Consider the following 20,900-nt stretch of genomic DNA (forward strand, 5'->3'; position numbering starts at 1 on the left):
ATCAATCAATCAAACTCAGTCAGGTGGAGCTGGCTCTGAGGCTCTGGTATCTCCTCCCAGCCAGGTGGCAGGAGGCTGAAGAATCAGTGAGGGGTGGGTTGCAAGTTGCTTTGCAGGCCTGTTGTGGCAATATTATCATGTCATTATAGATCTGTGTTGAAATACATATTCTATCTTTGTACAACTTGATTGTTCAATGTGACCAACTAGTGAACTAGTCTGACACTAGGCTACATATTCGACTGTCCCTTTAATAGCTCCAAGGTGTAGAGCAGTGGAGAGGTCCAAGGCTATTTCTCTCCCCAGCTAAGACATAACAAAGGCTATTGAGCCAGTCTTGTTATTCAGTCTAACTGGGGCACATTTTGTTTATCCTTTCTGTCATATCTGGATGTCATTTCAATTGTGTATAATGTACGTTCTGACCAGATCTCTTTGTCACTTTGCTGGTCAGACACTTGTGTGTGAACATGAAGTCTCTGATTGTATTGATTGATTGATTGAAAAGTTTATTAACAGATTGCAGAATGGGCACAGTACAGTACAGCTCAATACATACAATTGTTAAGGGGATGCATGCAGACCAGAGAAAGACTTTCGTCTTGTTTACATCAGGGTCCCCCATTTTCAATTCATCATATTTGATCACTTTTCCTGTGGCCACAGTGAAATAAACTATGTTTCTATTTTTAATAACTTGACTCAGAATGATTACACAACGGCTCATCCTTTGTCCTTAATAATTTCCATAACAGGCCAGACAGGTGGTGTACAGGTTCTGAAGAGAGGGGAGTGAGGTGCACACGGTAAACACATTTACCATAATGTTGCCGTGTTCCTCTGAGAGGCTACTTAACCATTTCACTACCACACTACAGAAGGTTAACCCTTTACTATCACAACCGTCTGTAGTGTGATAGTAAAGGGTTAACCTTCTGTAGTGTGTGGTAGTGAAAGGGTTAACCTGCTGTCGTGTGGCAGTAAAAGGGTTAACCTTCCGTATTGTTGCAGTGAAAGGGTTAACCGTTTGGTAGTGCGGAAGTGAAAGGGTTAACGCTATCCTATCTACCTTGTTGTTGCATCAACTGTGGGGAAATGTATAGGCTAATGGATCTCTCGAACATGGAACACATAGTACTGTTCATTATTCCAGTTATCATAGTGAACCTGAACTTTAGTAGAACATTAGAATTGGTGTAGGCTAAACGTCACCTCCTCAGAGCTGTACTTCAGGCCTGAGGCCGGCTGAGGTGAGGCCGTGCCTGGTCTCACTCACATACTTCACATCACCTGTCTAATGAGCGTTAGCAGCATCTCTTGAGATTAGATTAGATTAGATTCAAATGTATTGTCATCATACAGCACAACAAAAAGAAGTTGGCACCTAACCAGAGCGCAAATGTAACAGTAAAGTGCAATAGCAATATACAATGTACAGGTGATTAAACTGGATATAAAATATATTGATTGATTGATTGATTGATTGATTGAAAACTTTATTAACAGATTGCAGAATGGGTACAGTACAGTACAGCTCAATACATACAATTCTTAAGGGGATGCAGACCAGAGAAAGACTTTCTTCTTGTTTACATCAGGGTCCCCCATTTTCAATTCATCATAACATATATGACATACACGACATACAGATAGACAGTACTGCTACATCTATACATTTATGACATACCAGATTTGCAAATACAGTACTGTTTGTGATACAAAAAGGGTCTAGAAAAGAGAGTATATACATTTGACGTAGAAACTGTACATTGGAGGAGATTGGGTAGGTGGGGTGGGGGGGGGTTTGGGTGGGTGGGTGGGGCGGGGGACTGTACATTGGAGGTGGTTGGGTGGGTGGGGGGGTTGGGTAGGAGGGGTGGTTGGGGGACACTGTACAACTGTACAAGCAAAACTGTACATTGGAATATTGACAACCATAGTTGGTAATTTACTGTACATTGGAGGGGGTTGGGTTACCTCCATATGAATGAATTATATTGAGTAATAGTGCTAATCAGATGTATGTACAGTATAGTATTATTATGTACAGTGATGAAGGTATAAAGACACTATGGTAGTAACTAGTACATTGGAGGGGGTTGGGTTAGGACATTTACAGGGGCCAGTTTCGAATTGCAGTCTCCCGTAGGTGTTCTTTGAGAGTGGTTTTGAAAGTGTGTAGTGATTCACATTCCTTTACAGCTTTGGGTGGGGCGTTCCACATTGATGTGGCATAATTGCGAAACGTGTTTAGTCCCTTGTTTGAGCCGAATCTGGGTTTAACATGATTTGTGGAGCTCCCTCTGGTGTTGTGATCATGGTATTCACTGACATTTGGGAAGTATTTTGACATGTACATGGGTACCTTGGTGTATCCCATAGAGCGAAGCAGACAGCGTAGCCAATGAAATATAACTACATCTACAGGTATACAAAAGGGATTATATGCAAGTAGATGTGGATAAATATATGTATGGTAAATATAAATGTATGTATAGGGTATATGTAACGGAGGTACCGCAGTCTATCCACAGTCACGTGGTACAAGTAGTTCGGTGGCTGTGGATGTTAAGCGGTACTGCAAGTAAACTCACTCCCCAGAGGTATCCAAACTGAGCGCTTAGGGGGGATATCCTTTCTTGGCGCAGCGGTTTGTGATGTCGGCCCCGGTGCGGGAGACCGGGGTTCAACTCCCACTCAGGGCAATCCCCTAACAGGGGTCGAATCGGAATTTGAAACACAACGCAGAGCAATACGAGACCGGTTACATATATACAGCATTATTGTGCATGCTATCATACAGAGTTATATGGGTAGACTAGTATAGTTTGAGGTAGGTAATTATGATTACAGTGAAAGCAGTAGGCAGGTATACTTTCTAGTGGCCTTAAAAAGTGATGATGCCGGTAAACTTGATTGATTGAAAACTTTATTAACAGATTGCAGAATGGGTACAGTACAGTACAGATGCAGACCAGAGAAAGACTTTCGTCTTGTTTACATCAGTGTCCCCCATTTTCAATTCATCATAACATATATGACATACATCACGATACATACAGATAGACAGATAATCACTTCTGTGACCACGTAGACATGTCATCTTAAAAAACGACACGTATGTCATTTCAAATAGGCGATTGTTATAATTAAAAACTATTTGTGTGTCTCTCTCAAACATTGCGTCCATAGATCATTAATAGCAACGCTATTATGATGTAAACAAGACAAACGTCTTTCTCTGGTCTGCATCCCGTACTGTATTGTACCCATTTTGCAATTTTAAATAAAGTTTTCATTCATTCAGTCGTTATGGTTACTGATCCGGCGTCACATTCAGCGTGGGGGCGTGGTGGATTATGGGAGAAAAAGTAGTTTGTAATCACAGCGACCACTGGCGAGCAACACACACCGGTAAGAAGTAGAAATAGTTTGCTTCAAACAACACTAATGCTGTGAAATAACTATAGCTACATCTATATATTCAGGGTTAGATGCGCATGCACATAGTTTAATCGACATCTAACGTTTAGCATTAATTGTTTGATGGCGACGAACGGTAATTGTAGCTCTTAGCGCCTAGCTAACAGCTATTAGCTACTAGCGTGTAAACAAGACTGGGTTTTAACGTTACAACTTTGCTTGTCTAATTGCTAGCTTGCTAGTGGTGTAAATGACTATTTTAAAGCTGCTGAAGGCGAGCACACCCCAATATGACGTTATACTACCGTTATGATGGTATGATGATTATTATGAATTGAAAATGGGGGACCCTGATGTAAACAAGACGAAAGTCTTTCGCTGGTCTACATCCCCCTGTGTGAATGAAAACTTTATTTAACAGATTGCCGAATGGGTACAATACAGTACGGCTCAATACACACAATTGTTAAGCGGTTGCAGACCAGAAGACGTTTGTCTTGTTTACATCAGGGTCCCCCATTTTCAATTCATAGTGACATTTATGACATATATATTCCAATGTACAGTTTTACTTGTACAGTTGTACAGTTTCCCCCACCCCGCCTACCCAATCCCCCCACCCACCCAACCTCCTCCAATGTACAGTTTCTAGTTTCTACGTCAAATGTATATACTCTCTTTTTTAGACTCTTTTTGTATCACAAACAGTACTGTGGGGGTTTTGGGCATTTACGGTGGCCAGTTTCGAATTGCAGCCTCCCGTAGGTGCTCTTTAAGAGCAGTTTTGAATGTGGGTAGGATTCACATTCCTTTACAGCTTTGGGTAGGGCGTTCCACATTGATGTGGCATAATTGCGAAACGTGTTTAGTCCCTTGTTTGAGCCGAATCTGGGTTTAACATGATTTGTTGAGCTTCCTCTGGTGTAGTGGTTGTGGTATTCACTGACCTTTGGGAAGTATTTTGACATGTACATGGGTACCTTAGTCGTATAGTGTATCTTGTAGACCAGGCCCATTGCAAGTTGCTGTACTCTGTCATCTACTCTAAGCCATCCTAGGTTGTCAAAGTGGGCAGGGGTGAGGTGGGTTCTGCGGGTAAGGTCAAGTAGTAGTCTGACCAGTTTGTTTTGTGATGTTTGTAATTTTGTTTTAAGCGCCTTTTGAGGTGCTTTGGTACCATGAGGTGCATGCATAGTCGTAGTACCCTTGAATGAGTGCTCCTGCCAGAGTCTTCAGGGTATTCTTGTTTACCAGAGAGGAGACTTTTTTTATTACATTGGATGCCATTTTGTCACAGGAAAGATTTGCCTCTAGGATGGAACCAAGGTAGGTAATTTCGTCTTTCCTTGTGACAATATTGTCACCCACTGCAACTGAGAAGCCGTCGGTCTTGCTGAGTTTGTTATTTGAACCGAAGAGAATGGACTCTGTTTTGCCCATGTGTAATGATAGTTTGTTATCAGCGAGCCATATGCAGATTTTGCCTAGTTCCGAGCTGAGAGTTTTTTCAACCTGCAAGTGCAACTTGGTATGTCATAAATGTATAGATGTAGCAGTACTGTCTATCTGTATGTCGTGTATGTCATATATGTTATGATGAATTGAAAATGGGGGACCCTGATCATGTAAACAAGACGAAAGTCTTTCTCTGGTCTGCATCCCCTTAACAATTGTATGTATTGAGCTGTACTGTATTGTACCCATTCTGCAATCTGTTAATAAAGTTTTCAATCAATCAATACACAACATACATGACATTTATGGCATAGGGACATACATTACATATTACAGGTATATAGTACTCTTACATTTGTGACATATATACGATATGCAAATATACAGTACTGTTACCCAGAGATCCTAACAGAAAATATATGTATGATGGGGAGGAGACTGTACATTAGGAGGGGGTGGGGGGGGTTGGACCTTTACGGTGGCCAGTTTCGAATTGCAGCCTCCCGTAGGTGCTCTGCAGCTCTTTGGGAGCGGTTTTGAATGTGGGTAGGGATTCACATTTTTTTTACGGCTGTGGGTAGGGCGTTCCACATTGTTGTGGCATAATTGCGAAACGTGTTTAGTCCCTTGTTTGAGCCGAATCTGGGTTGCACATGATTTGTGGAACTCCCTCTGGTGTCGTGGTATTCACTGACCTTTGGGAAGTATTTCGACATGTACATGGGTACCTTAGTGGTGTAGTGTATCTTGTAGACTAGGCCCATTGTATTGAGTTGTACTGTACTGTACCCATTCTGCAATCTGTTCATTAAAGTTTTCAATCAATCAATGGGACCAGATGTAACCTCAACTCGACTGTTTCCGAATGTAAAACAATTGGGTAACGTTAATTTCCGTAATCTTCCGAGAAATCTGGTAACGTTAGTGTGCTTCCAGTTCATCCTTTTTTAATCAATTGTTCTAACCCATCTATTCATTCATTAATTCAATCTTTATTTAATCTCGAAAGATCATTCAGAGCAAGCTGTCATTTACAATGACGAGAGCTACTATGCACAATACAAAAACAATATTGATTGATTGATTGAAAACTTTATTAACAGATTGCAGAATGGGTACAATACAGTACGGCTCAATACACACAATTGTTATGGGGATGCAGACCAGAGAAAGACTTTCGTCTTGTTTATAGAAACAGAAAAGTCAATCAATTAAACTATTTACATGAATTAAAACAACTACAGACTGAGGTGAAATGGTTGGCTATTATAGATTTAAACTGACCAATGGATACTAAAGGGGTTTTAAATGTATAGAAGCAACAGCATGTCTATTTCTATCCATAATCCAAAACGGACAGAAAAATTGCTTCAACTCATAGGAAAATAGGTTTGGTTTCTCTACAAAAAGCCAACCTTCTTATGCAGTTTACTTGCAAGGTTATCTACATGGCATTTCAATGTGAATCCATCCCATCTTACTCCTCCTGTGTGGTTTGACTAGTAATGTCTGCGGGGAGGAGGATGCCGAACTGTCCCACTTCAGCCTCCAAGGGCTTCAGCTCCACCCCTCGGAAGTCCAGCTTCGGGAGAGATGTCCTCAGGTCTAGGAGTGTGGAGGAGGACTTGGTCTTGTCCGATGAGGACACATACTCCCTGCTGTCTCCCATCTACCATGACAGCTTTGACAGCGATGAGGACTCGGACACCTCCCGCTCACACCGCGAGGAAACCAGACCCACCTCACCTGTCAGGTAAAGAACCAGGCCAGACCCACCTCACCTCTCAGGTAAAGAACCAGGCCAGACCCACCTCACCTGTCAGGTAAAGAACTGTAGGATATTGTGGATATCATGAAGAAATGTACTCAGTCAACTGAGGTCCGGTTAATAACACCAGTAGACTAACACCTGTCCCTGGTCCCTGTAGACTAACACCAGTCCCTGGTCCCTGTAGACTAACACCAGTCCCTGGTCCCTGTAGACTAGCACCAGTCCCTGGTCCCTGTAGACTAGCACCAGTCCCTGGTCCCTGTAGACCAACACCAGTCCCTGGTCCCTGTAGACTAGCACCAGTCCCTGGTCCCTGTAGACTAGCACCAGTCCCTGGTCCCTGTAGACTAACACCAGTCCCTGGTCCCTGTAGACTAACGACCAACCACCTCAAACTGAACCTAAGCAAAACAGAATTGCTCCACCTGCCGGCCAAATCCTCCCCCCTGACCGACCTCTCCATCACAGTCGAGAATGCAGCTGTGACCGCGTCGCCGACCGCCAAGAACCTTGGTGTTGTCCTCGACGACCAGTTGAACTTCTCTGCTCACATCGCAGCGACAACCAGAACCTGCAGATTCCTCCTGAGCAACGTCAGAAGGATACGCCCCTTCCTGACAAAAGAAGCCACCCAACTCCTCGTCCAATCAACAGTCATCTCCCGCCTCGACTACTGCAACGCACTGCTAGCTGGCCTCCCGGCCACTGCCACCAAGCCTCTTCAACTCATTCAAAACGCAGCGGCCCGCCTGATCTCAAACCTACCGAAGTCAGCCCATGTCACCCCACTTCTTAGGGACCTGCACTGGCTCCCCATTGCTGCACGTATCCGCTTCAAGGCCCTCGACCTAGCATACCGTGCGGCAAAGGGAACCGCTCCCGCCTACCTCCGGTCAATGGTCTCTAACTACACACCCTCAAGACCCCTACGCTCTGCGTCTTCTGGCCGCCTCAGATCTACTCCTATCCAAGCTCCCGGAGGGTCATCAAAGAGAAGCCGCCTATTCTCAGTCCTTGCCCCACAATGGTGGAATGAACTACCCATCCCAGTTAGGACAGCCGAATCCCGTCCAATCTTTCGCCGTCGACTAAAGACTCACTTCTTCAACCATTATCTGAAATGATAAAAAAAAAATAAAAATCTAACCCCGACTAACCTTAATGTCATGCACTTGTCCTAATAAACTAACCTACACTGTAACACGCAACACTTTGATGAACATTGTTACTCAGCTGATAGAGTTATACCCTTCTTGCTGTCTTGTCGCACAGAACTTGTAAGTCGCTTTGGATAAAAGCGTCAGCTAAATGACTAAATGTAAATGTAAATGTAAATGGTCCCTGTAGACTAGCACCAGTCCCTGGTCCCTGTAGACTAGCACCAGTCCCTGGTCCCTGTAGACTAGCACCAGTCCCTGGTCCCTGTAGACTAGCACCAGTCCCTGGTCCCTGTAGACTAGCACCAGTCCCTGGTCCCTGTAGACTAGCACCAGTCCCTGGTCCCTGTAGACTAGCACCAGTCCCTGGTCCCTGTAGACTAACACCAGTCCCTGGTCCCTGTAGACTAGCTGCTATTGTTTATTATCCTACAGTATCTGTGTGAAGATCTAGGTTCAGATGTGAGGCACATTGAACACAGCTGATTAAATCCTTGTAGTGGAATGTGAGATGGTTAAGATGCTGGTTATTAAGACATCTTTAGCTCTTTACTCAGCTCTGTTATGTGTATATATAATTATATATACAGTATATATATATATATATATATATATACAGTGTATATATATATATATATATATATATATATATATATATATATATATATATATATATATATTAGGGGTGTCCGATATTATCGGCCTACCGATATTAGTTTCAGAGTGTTTGTATTTCAGGTGTGAGCTGCCTAGGAGGCCTCTAGACCAGACATTGACGTCCGCGGTGGATCCTGCGGTCCTCCTTTCTCTCAGTGCCTGGGAGGGCTGGCTGGTCAGTAAGGCCAAAGATGACCGGCTCAAACTGAAACAGCAAGCAGAGGAGGTCAGTAAAACTCACCATACCATGCTAGACCATGGCTAGCCCCAGCCAACCATACCATACCATGCTAGACCATGGCTAGCCCAGGCCAACCATACCATACCATGCTAGACCATGGCTAGCCCCAGCCTACCATACCATGCTAGACCATGGCTAGCCCCAGCCAACCATACCATGCTAGACCGTGGCTAGCCCCAGCCAACCATACCATACCATCCTAGACCATGGCTAGCCCCAGCCAATCATACCATACCATGCTAGACCATGGCTAGCCCCAGCCAACCATACCATACCATGCTAGACCATGGCTAGCCCAGGCCAACCATACCATACCATGCTAGACCATGGCTAGTCCCAGCCAACCATACCATACCATGCTAGACCATGGCTAGCCCCAGCCAACCATACCATACCATGCTAGACCATGGCTAGCCCAGCCTACCATACCATGCTAGACTAGGGCTGGGCGATATGGCCAAAAATGTTATCACGATATATCACGATAACATTTTTCATATAGTTCGATATCGATAATTATCTATATTTTTATTAGTATTAAAAAAAAGATTTTATTTTTTTAAATGATTATTTAAACAACAAATGTATGTTTATTTTGCATCAATTCTTTGTTGTTGCCGCCATCTTTAGTGTTACAGCGCCCCTCACACTCCAGTTCTCAGGCTGCAGCTGGTTTGAAAGCGAAAGTACCAAAAAAAAGTGGCTGTGGCTCCAGGGGAGTTGAACAGTTCTGGCTCTGCTAGTTTCTTTTCTATCTTTTGGCGCTTTTTTGGTGGACAAACCACCGTACACATGCACCGTGACTCGCAACTGGAGACGAGCTCTGCTAGCACACATAGCCTACTGTGTACAGACGGTTTCAAACTGTATTTTAAATGATAAAGCAAACAAAATAAATGGACAAGAGAAAAATAAATAAACTCAATTGGGTCAGTATTGTCATTTGAACAAGCAACGCCATTACTTTAAGTTGCAGGCAAGAAAGACAAGTCTGTCCACTCTGGTTTTAAAGCTGCCCTGTTGCAGGTCACAATAAAAAAATTATTTAAATTTGTATTTAATTATCGATATTATTTTTATTATCGATTATTAAAATATATCGCGATAATTATCGTTAGCGTTTTATCGCCCAGCCCTATGCTAGACCATGGCTAGTCCCAGCCAACCATACCATGCTAGACTATGGCTAGCCCCAGCCAACCATACTATGCTAGACTATGGCTAGCCCCAGCTAACCATACCATGCTAGACCATGGCTAGCCCCAGCCAACCATACCATGCTAGACTATGGCTAGTCCCAGCCAACCATACCATGCTAGACCATGGCTAACCCCAGCCAACCATACTATGCTAGACTATGGCTAGCCCCAGCTAACCATACAATGCTAGATCATGGCTAGCCCCAAGTAAGGTGCAACAGTGCAACAAATTCTGGTTCCTTCCTTTGTGTTTATGTTGCCAGTTATTTGTTTGACATGTCTGAATGTGATCACGTCTTCTGAACCAACGCAGTGACTAACAGCTTTGGTATGTACCCCACCAGGAGCGGCTCCGGAAGGAGAAGGGGGAGCATGAGGAGAGAGATAAGAAGCAGAAGAGGATGGTGGTGGAGGAGAAGATCCAGGAGTGGTTGAAGATGAAGAGAGAACAGGTAGAGAGATACTGGGGCTCAACAACATATTGAATTCATTTACATATTACAGTATGAAAGAATACAATACAGATCACATTTACTTCTATAATGATTAATTAAACAGCAAGCACGCATATTCAATTAATTTACTAAAATAATGTCAATATGATATTCCGTCCATATTGTTCAGCCCGACTTCTGACTCCACTAAGTCCCAGCCAGGAGCCGTGTTCCTCATGTAGATTAATATTCAGGCGTCTTCCCGTCTCCAGGAGAAACAGGAGCAGCACCAGACCCACTGTGTTCTTCATGTAGATTAATATTCAGGTGTCTTCCCATGTTGTGTTCTTCATGTAGATTAATATTCAGGTGTCTTCCCATGTTGTGTTCCTCATGTAGATTAATATTCAGGTGTCTTCCCATGTTGTGTTCCTCATGTAGATTAATATTCAGGTGTCTTCCCATGTTGTGTTCTTCATGTAGATTAATATTCAGTTGTCTTCCCATGTTGTGTTCTTCATGTAGATTAATATTCAGGTGTCTTCCCATGTTGTGTTCCTCATGTAGATTAATATTCAGGTGTCTTCCCATGTTGTGTTCTTCATGTAGATTAATATTCAGATGTCTTCCCATGTTGTGTTCCTCATGTAGATTAATATTCAGGTGCCTTCCCATGTTGTGTTCCTCATGTAGATTAATATTCAGGTGTCTTCCCGTGTTGTGTTCTTCATGTAGATTAATATTCAGATGTCTTCCCATGTTGTGTTCCTCATGTAGATTAATATTCAGGTGCCTTCCCATGTTGTGTTCTTCATGTAGATTAATATTCAGGTGTCTTCCCGTGTTGTGTTCCTCATGTAGATTAATATTCAGGTGTCTTCCCATGTTGTATTCTTCATGTAGATTAATATTCAGGTGTCTTCCCATGTTGTGTTCTTCTTTTATTTTTTTATATATATTTATTTGTATTTTTTAAACAGACATATAAACAAACATGACAACACACGATAAGATATACAAGCATTAATTCACAGTGCATATCCAATGAAATTACCATTTAGTCAAATGTCTTATACAGGATATACCCCTAATACCTGTTATCTAAAAACCTACATACATATGCTCCAGCTCGAACCCCCCCCCCCCCCTCCCGGACCCCCCATTGGATAATCCAACCATTATAACTTGTTCCTAACCAGACACTACCATTATATGCTAGCTTTTATTCTCTCCACCACTTCTAACCACAATGTCATTTTGGATGTCATGTTGTGTTCTTCATGTAGATTAATATTCAGGTGTCTTCCCGTCTCCAGGAGAAGCAGCAGCAGCACCAGAGGCAGAGCAGAGAGGAGGAGGAGGAGGAGCGGCAGCGGGAGAAGCACAGGCAGGCTGAGCAGAAAGCACAGGACCGGTACAGAGAATGGCTCCGCAAGAAGAACCAAGAGAAAATGGAGAAAGAAAAGATACACAAGGTATGTTATTTCTTTTGTTTCTGTTGTAAAATATATATTGTTTTGTAATCTTTATTGAATGCTTCTGGGCGTAGATGTGAGGTTCGATGATATGGACCTTTCGGTCTGAGCTCCTGTATGATAGGTGCACTATGGGAACCTCTTCACAGAGCTAACCCAACAGCGATGATGAAACACGGTGGAACTCCCCATACGAGCTCCTCTGGTCTGCTACGACCAGTGCTTCGAAATCCATGGAAAGCCACAGTCGCATTTAAAATATTAAAATGTGACTTAAAGAACAATAATATTCTGACTGACTCGTTATGCACTGCTAACAATATTCGTATCAGGATATCAGGCCAATTCCAGGCTAAAACAGGGTGTCAGTGTGTGTGCGTGCGTGCGTGTGTGTGTGTGTGTGTGAGAGAGAGCTCCTGACAGACTGTGTTGTTGTGACAGGAGCCAGTCTGAGGTTCTGACAGACTGTGTTGTTGTGACGGGAGCCAGTCTGAGGTTCTCCTGAGGTTCTGACAGACTATTGTTGCGACAGGAGCCAGTCTGAGGTTCTCCTGAGGTTCTGACAGACTATTGTTGTGACGGGACTCACAGAAGCCTGTCTGAGGTTCTGACAGACTGTGTTCTTGTGACGGGAGCCAGTCTGAGGTTCTCCTGAGGTTCTGACAGACTGTTCTTGTGACGAGAGCCAGTCTGAGGTTCTGCCAGACTGTTCTTGTGATAGGAGCCAGTCTGAGGTTCTGACAGACTGTTCTTGTGACAGGAGCCAGTCTGAGGTTCTGACAGACAGTTCTTGTAATAGGAGCCAGTCTGAGGTTCTGACAGACTGTTCTTGTGATAGGAGGAGGCCGGCAGGAAGGAGGAGCAGGATAAGGAGAAGAGGAGGACAGCGGATGAGAAGTTTAAAGATTGGCTGGCCGGTGCCAATGAGAAGAACAGATCCAGTTCCAAGTCACCTGGCTTCCCTGGAAGTAAGTTCCCCTGTTAGTTCACTGATTACTCCACCTGTTATATAATCTGGTTCCTTCTCTGTTATCTGACACCCATTTAAAAGGATACTGTACATCTAACACCCATTTAAAGGATGAATCTGACACCCATTTTAAAGGATACATACGACACCCATTTTAAATTATAAATCTGACACCCATTTTAAAGGATACATATGACACCCATTTTAAATTATAAATCTGACACCCATTTTAAAGGATACAGCTGACACCCATTTAAAATGATAAATCTGACACCCATTCCATTTAAAATGATAAATCTGACACCCATTTTAAATTATAAATCTGACACCCATTTTAAATGATAAATCTGACACCCATTTTAAACGATAATTCTGACACCCATTTTAAACGATAAATCTGACACCCATTTAAAAAGATACATCTGACACCCATTTTAAAGAATACATCTGACACCCATTTTAAAGGATCCGCCATATGCGCAACCGAGCTGAACGTCCTGGTACAAATATGTGTACCGTAATACCCCTACTAGCAACACACCAGATATTCCACTGAAATGTCCTGTATGTGATTATCATCTCTTAGATCCCTATGACAAAGACTACCCAGCGCAGAGCTTCTACAACCCCATCCCATGGAAGCCCATCCATGTCCCCCCCGCAGAGAAACCACAGAAGAAGACGACTCCGTCTCAGAAGAGAGGGCAGATTCGGGTCAGATTCCAGCTCAGGAACCAGCCCGGCACCAGCGCTGCCTGCAGGACGAGGGACTGTGGGAGTAAAGCGGCACAGAAGAGCTGACACAGAGCACCACCTACTCTCTCCTGAGAGGGACTCGACTTGAACTTAACTTGAAAGGGATTATTCAATTTTTTTCTTAAGCCCATCTGTTCTCACAAACTGGAAGTAATTTCAAACCGGTTGCTTCAGTCATAGATATATATAAAGACTAGATGACTCACCCGCGCTGCTGGCCAACGGAGACCGACGTTGCCACATGGTGGCCATCTTGCTACAGGGTAGCACGCCCACTCATAACATGAATGTCTATAGTGCATGTACTATTGAAATAACCATAGCTTCAACTGTTTGGTTTGTTAAAAACGTCAGCGATGTACTGTACATACTGCATATATAATGGGCTTTCATATATATATATAAATAAATGTAATACAAATTCTTCCAAGCAAGAATCATAGCCACGCTAATAACGTTTGTAATAAACCAAACCGTTTGTAAATCCGTCAAGATTTCAGCGAGTTAAGAGTATTTTTTTAGGCACGGCTGGGTAGCGCAGTGGAATAAGCACTCGCCTACCACCGCAGAGACTCTGGGATCGAATCCAGCTGTCAGTGGTACCTCTGGCTTGGTCAGTCGTCCCTACTAACACAATTGGCAGTGTTAGCGGGTGGGAAGCCGGTGGGGAGTCCTGGTCGTTGTAAACTGCGACTCCTACTGGTTGGTCGGGGCGCCTGTTCAGCAGGGAGGGGATCTGGGGGAGATAGTGTGATCCTCCCACGCGTTACGTTCCCCCAGTGAGACTCCTCGCTGTCAGGTGAAAAGAAGCGGCTGGCGACTCCACATGTATCGGAGGAGGCATGTGGTAGTTCTACACCCTCTCCAGGCCGACAGTGGGGCAATGCGCACAACGACCAGGAAGGGAATTGGCATAACGACTAAATTGGGATGGGTGAAAATACAGAAGAAAAAAAAAGTCCAAAAATATATATATAAAAAAATTGTATTTTTGTTTGTGCAGATCACGAAAGCAGTAGTTAACTGTAGCAAGATGGCCGCCGGTGAACTACGCAGGAGACTCTGCCTTGCGCCATCTAGTCTTTATTGGCTTTTGTTTATTGTTTATTGTTTGCTTATTGTTATTTGCACTTATAAACATACATTCTGGAATAAAATAAGTAAAAATAAGAACAGTAAAAATAATGTTGGGGGGAAAAATCTAAAAGACTACACAAATACACATGGATACTATAGACTACAGGATCTGTAGTTCTTTTTTGAGCTTAGTTTTAAATATATTTAAAGTGGAACATGTTTCTATTATATTTTGTATATCATTCCACATCACTGCACCTTGATAAACAAATTAGAATTTGGCAACAGAGGTCCTATTGGCTTTTGAGATCCAGGAAGTAGAAATGATCATTATTTTTTAGTGACGTGTACTGAGTCAGAAGGAAAGGCTCGCAGATGCAACTCCTGAAGATTGTAAACTACGTGCCAAACATTGCAGACGCAACCAATTCTTTAATGTTCTTTTCCTGCTTTATCCTCCTCTTCATTCCACACTGTGCTGATGATTTCCCGGGGAGAAGGTGCAGAGAACTGTTCCACTCGACATCCCAGTCTACATTTTTTTATAGTTAGATGAAAATAAATACGTTTGTGCTTTTATGCTGTGATTTTAGTTTTTTTCATTATGAGGATAAATGTATTTAAATCCAAGTGGCTTTGCTTTCTCCGTTTCCTTGTTTGTCGTGGTTTATATGCACATTAATATTCCAGATACTACATTTACCTTGAGTCATTTAGCTGAACACTTTTATCCAAAGTATTACAATCTCTGCACAACAACTCAGCAGGAAGGGTACAACTCTGGCAGCTAAGTAAAATGTTTCATCAAACAGTGTTGAACTTGGATGCTACAGTGTTAAATGTATAGTAGTAGAGACATATTAGCATAGCAGGTACGGTAGTAATATAGGCATGGTAGATTACTCAATAGCCAAGTGCATGCCCCCCCCCCCCTTAATTTCATATATTGATTGAAGTGTGTTTTTAGTCGACAGCGGAAAATTGGGTGGATTTTAGCTGTCCTGACTGCCCTGATTGTGGAGCGAGGACCGAGAATAGCCTGCTTCTCTTTGATGACCCCCCCAGAGTTCGGATGAGAGTGGGTCTGAGGCAGAAGATGTAGAGCGGAGGCCGGGGTCTTGAGGATGTGTAGTTAAGAGACCATTGACTGAAGGTAGGAGGGAGCTGTTCCCCACGCTGCATAGTATGCCAGGTCAAGGACCACAGTTACATTATCCACTGTGATCGAAAGGTCGCTTAGCGGGGAGGATCTGGCCGGCAGGTGAAGTAACTGTTTTGCTTAGGTTCAGTTTGAGGTGGTTTGCTGGCAGGCTGATATCCGCTCAAAGACTTGGATATCTGAGGGATGAAAGGAGAGGAAGAGTTGAGTGTCATCGGCATAGCAGTGGCATGAGATGTGATAATGTTATCCAGAGATTTGTTGTAGATGGGAGGGGTCCAAGGAGAGTGTGCTACAATACATACAGTAAAAAAATAAATTAAGAAGTAAGTAAAGGAATGTTCAGTCAATATACATATACAATACAGAGTAAAATTAGTAACAGTGAGGTACAATGCAGAAATTAGATGAGGTACAAAACTTAGGGTAGGGTGCAAATGAGGTATGAATGTAGTGCAAATCTCTTTAATAATAGATGAATATAAAGTGTGTTAGGTCCATGTCAAGTCCTCGCATATGAGGTACTTAAAACGGTTCACTCTCTCGACCGTTGCCCCGTCGATGCTGAGTGGGGAGGGTGTCCGGTCCAGCTGGCATGTAGTGGGATGGTTTGATGTTACCAGTGTACACTTCGGTGTCTAATGGGAAAGAAAGATGACAGAGTAAAAGATGAGGCTCTTGATTCAGCGTTTGGAATGGGTGGAGGTTGGGAGAAGCGGCTGTAGATGTTCTCTACCTTTTTCACAAAGAAGTTGGCAAAGGAGCGCGCGGGCCGGGGGGGGGGGGGTGAGTATGCGAGGACGTGGTGGCGTGCAGTTTGCGGAGGTTCTTAGCCGAGGCCTCGATCTTATGGTGAAAGAAAGGCGTTGGCAGAAGTAATGTTTTTGGAGAATGCTAACAAGAGGTTATGATAGGTAGCAGGGGTGTAAAAAGTACCCAGTGCGATAGATTCTTCAACCCTCCCTACGACCGACAAGTGGGGGGCACATGCGAGCAACGATCAAGACAGGGGAGGGGGGAATTGGCACGACTAAAATTGGGATGGGAGAAAAACAGAAAAGAAGGAGAAAAAGTGGATAAAAAAAAGTAAGATCTTTACTATTCTATTCTTCTGATAGCAGGTGTTTAATCAAAGATCCCGCTTTCTAGTCTTGCACAAGGACCAATCAGCATGGGTATGGGCGGGTTCATTTTCCATTGATGGGGATTTTATTGGCTGTTTTTAAGTGCGGCCGCAGGATTAATAATGTTAACGTTAGTTCGGCCAGAGAAACAAATATACAAATTAAAATAGTTGGACCTGCGAGATTTGTACTTTGTAGGTCTGCATTTTAAATGAGAGCGGCTGAGAGGAAGTATAGAAAGTCACGCCTCACTGCTGACATCGCCACATATCACAACCTCTTGTTAAAATTCTCCTAAACCATTACTACTGCCAAAGCTTCCTTCTTTCACCATAGGATCGAGGCCTCTGCCAAGAATCTTCCCAAACTGCATGCTACCATGTCCTCCCTCCTCACTCCCCCCTCACCCCCTCCCCCCTCATCTCTCTCTGCCGAAGACTTTGCGATCTTCTTTGAGGAAAAAGTGGAGAACATCCGCAGCTCCTTCTCCCAACCCCCACCCATTCCAAATACTGAATCGAGAACCTCATCCTTCACTCTATCATCTTTCTCTCCCATTACAGACGCCGAGACCCTGACTAAACTGGTAACGTCGAACCGTCCGACTACATACCAGCTGGATCAGTTACCCTCCCCACTCCTCCAGACCATAGCACCAGACATCCTCCCATTCCTAACTGCAACCATCAACTCCTCCCTCAACTCGGGGGTGGTCCCCACCTCCCTAAAACAAGCCAGGGTCACGCCGCTCATAAAAAAAAAAAACATGAACTCCACCGTCATAGGCAACTATCGTCCTGTGAATGAATGAATGAATGAAAACTTTATTTAACAGATTGCAGAATGGGTACAATACAGTACGGCTCAATACATACAATTGTTAAGGGGATGCAGACCTGAGAAAGACGTTTGTCTTGTTTCCATCAGGGTCCCCCATTTTCAATTCATATAGACATATATGACATACATGACATACAGATAGTCAGTACTGCTACATCTATACATTTATGACATACCAGATTTGCAAATACAGTACTGTTTGTGATACAGAAGGAGTCAAGAAAAGGGAGTATATACATTTGACGTAGAAACTGTACATTGGAGGTTGGGTGGGGGGGGTTGGGTACATTGGGATATTGACAACCATACTGGGTAATTTACATTGGAGGTGGTTGGGGGGGGGGGGGGGGGGCGGGGGGCACACTGTATAAACAAGTAACACTGTACATTGAGGGGGGGGGGGAGGAGACACTGTACAAACAAACACAATTGTACATTGAACTATTGACAAAACCATACTAGGTAAATGACTGTACATTGGAGGGGGTTGGAATGATTGGGTTAGGATATTTACAGGGGCCAGTGTTGAATTGCAGTCTCCCGTAGGTGTCCCTTGAGAGAGGTTTTGAAAGTGGGTAGTGATCCACATTCCTTTACAGCTTTGGGTAGGGCGTTCCACATTGATGTGGCATAATTGCGAAACGTGTTTAGTCCCTTATTTGAGCCGAATCTGGGTTTGACATGATTTGTGGAGCTCCCTCTGGTGTTGTGATCGTGGTATTCACTGACCTTTGGGAAGTATTTTGACATGTACATGGGTACCTTGGTCGTGTAGTGTATCTTGTAGACCAGGCCCATTGCAAGTTGTTGTACTCTGTCGTCTACTCTAAGCCATCCTAGGTTGTCGAAGTGGGCAGGGGTGAGGTGGGTTCTAGGAGTAAGGTCAAGCAGTAGTCTGACCAGTTTGTTTTGAGATGTTTGTAATTTTGTTTTTAGCGCCTTTGAGGTGCTTTGGTACCATGAGGTGCAAGCATAGTCGTAGTACCCCTGAATGAGTGCTCCTGCCAGAGTCTTCAGGGTGTTCTTGTTTACCAGAGAGGAGATCCGGTACAAGAATCGAGTTCGTTGGTTGACTTTTTTTATTACATTGGATGCCATTTTGTCACAGGAGAGATTAGCCTCTAGGATGGACCCCAGGTAGGTAATTTCATCTTTCCTTGTGACAATATTGTCACCCACTGTAACTGAGAAGCCGTCGGTCTTGCTGAGTTTGTTATTTGAACCGAAGAGAATGGACTCTGTTTTGCCCATGTGTAATGATAGTTTGTTATCAGCGAGCCATATGCAGATTCTGCCTAGTTCCGAGCTGAGGGTTTTTTCAACCTGTAACTTGTTCTTGTCAGAGACCAGCAGGGCTGAGTCGTCCGCAAACAGGAACAAGTTGCAGTCACAGGCTGACGACATGTCATTTGCATAAATTAGGAACAGTAGCGGTCCTAGTATGCTTCCTTGTGGAACACCACAGCTCACTGTGAGGGGGGGGGATAGGGTACCGTTTACCTCCACCATCTGTTCCCTCCCCTCAAGGTAGGATTGCATCCAGCTCACTGATAGACTATCAAAACCAATTGCTTTTAGCTTGTCAATCAGAATGGAGTGATTGACCGTGTCAAAGGCCTTTTGTAGGTCCAGCATGACCATGCCGCAGTATTTGCCTGCGTCCACCTCTTGTTTGATGTGGTCATTCAAATAGAGAAGGCATGTGTCAGTGGAGTGGGATGTTCTGAAGCCAGATTGGAATTCGTAGATTAGATTTTTTTCCGCTAGGTACTTTTCGACCTGTTCGTAGACTATTTTTTCCATGACTTTCGAGATGGAGGTGAGAATAGAAACAGGGCGGTAGTTGCCTGGGTCTAATTTGCTGCCCTTTTTGTGCAGAGGGGTCACCCTCGCAATTTTGAAGTCCTTGGGGACGTGTCCCTGTTTTATGGAGAGGTTTATTATGTGTGTGATGATTGGTGTGATGGCGGCTGCTGAGTCTCTGAGGAATTTGGAGGGGATGTTGTCATGGCCAGTGGCCTTGTTAGGTTGGAGGGCGCTCAGTTTATTGAGTACCTCATCTGTTGTTACCATTTCCAGCTTGAAGTCGTCCTTGCGGACCCCTAGGTTTTTGTAGAAAGCTACTATGTGTTCTACCCCATAAAGCCCTGAGTGGGAGGGTAGTTTGTTTACCAGTGTTGTGGCTATGTTTGTGAAGAAAATGTTTAAGTAATTGGCTACATCCAGCTTGTCTGTGATGAGCGTGTTGTCAGTTTTTATGTTTATGTTTGAGAATCTGGTTTTAAGTTTTTTACTGCATCCTAGTTGATTATTGAGTAATTTCCAAAGTTCACGTGGTTTGTTTTTGTTTTCCTCAGTTTTGTCATTGATGAAATTCTTTTTTGCAGTTTTGATCATGGAGTTTACGTCGTTTCTTAGTCTGTTTCTTTCTAGTTTGAGTTCAGTCACGTGGGCTTGGAGTTCACTGCTCGTGCTTTTAGTAAGCTTTGACTGACTTTTACGAAACTCAGAGCATTTTTTGTCTCTGGTTTTCATAGCGGCCAGTATTTCGGAGTGCATCCACGGCTCAGCGCGATTTTTTACCCTGGTGGTTCTTAGGGGGGCCATGTCGTTTAGTATTGCTGAGAATTTGGTTTTGAAACCAAGCCATGTTTCGTCAACCAGTGTACCATTGAGTTCATCTGACCAGTCCAGACTCTCCAGTTCAAGGTTGAAGGCCTCGCTAGAGTAGGTTTTGAGGTCTCTAGATGTGACTGTTTTGTGGCAGCCAGCCTTTTGTTTTAGTTTTTTTCGGGTACAGAATATCATATAATGATCACTTAACCCACATGCTATAACCCCTTTATTTGAGATCTTGGACTTGTCGGAGGTCAGAATGAGGTCAATGGTAGTCTGAGTTGATTCACATACACGTGTGGGTTGGGTGATTAGCTGGCTGAGGCCATGCAGATCACAAAACCTACTGAAGGCCTTGAAGACGGGTGCATCTTTTCGTTGCATATCCGTGTTCCAGTCTCCAATAAGAATTTTGTCTACATCCTCAACTCCAGCTAAACACCCATCCATTGTATCATAAAAGCCACTATGATCTGGCGGCCTGTAGACTGTGCCAACCAGTAGGGATTTCGCCCTTTCGAATAGGATTTCCACCCATACAGTTTC

General features: G+C 43.6%; 1 protein-coding gene across 1 annotated transcript; it reads left to right on the forward strand.

Annotated features, from left to right (window-relative positions):
- Positions 1–3,390: 3,390 nt before the first annotated feature.
- ccdc34 (coiled-coil domain containing 34) lies at positions 3,391–15,138 on the forward strand. Its single transcript, XM_084335525.1, has 7 exons — positions 3,391–3,414; positions 6,382–6,631; positions 8,545–8,689; positions 10,248–10,355; positions 11,654–11,812; positions 12,651–12,780; positions 13,369–15,138. Exons 2-7 carry the CDS (start codon positions 6,384–6,386, stop codon positions 13,581–13,583), a joined length of 1,005 nt encoding a protein of 334 aa, XP_084191651.1. The 5' UTR covers positions 3,391–3,414; positions 6,382–6,383; the 3' UTR covers positions 13,584–15,138.
- The last annotated feature ends 5,762 nt before the right edge of the window (positions 15,139–20,900 follow it).

The sequence above is a fragment of the Notolepis coatsorum genome (assembly GCF_963971535.1).
Source record: "Notolepis coatsorum genome assembly, chromosome: 18".
Classification (NCBI taxonomy): Eukaryota; Metazoa; Chordata; class Actinopteri; order Aulopiformes; family Paralepididae; genus Notolepis; species Notolepis coatsorum.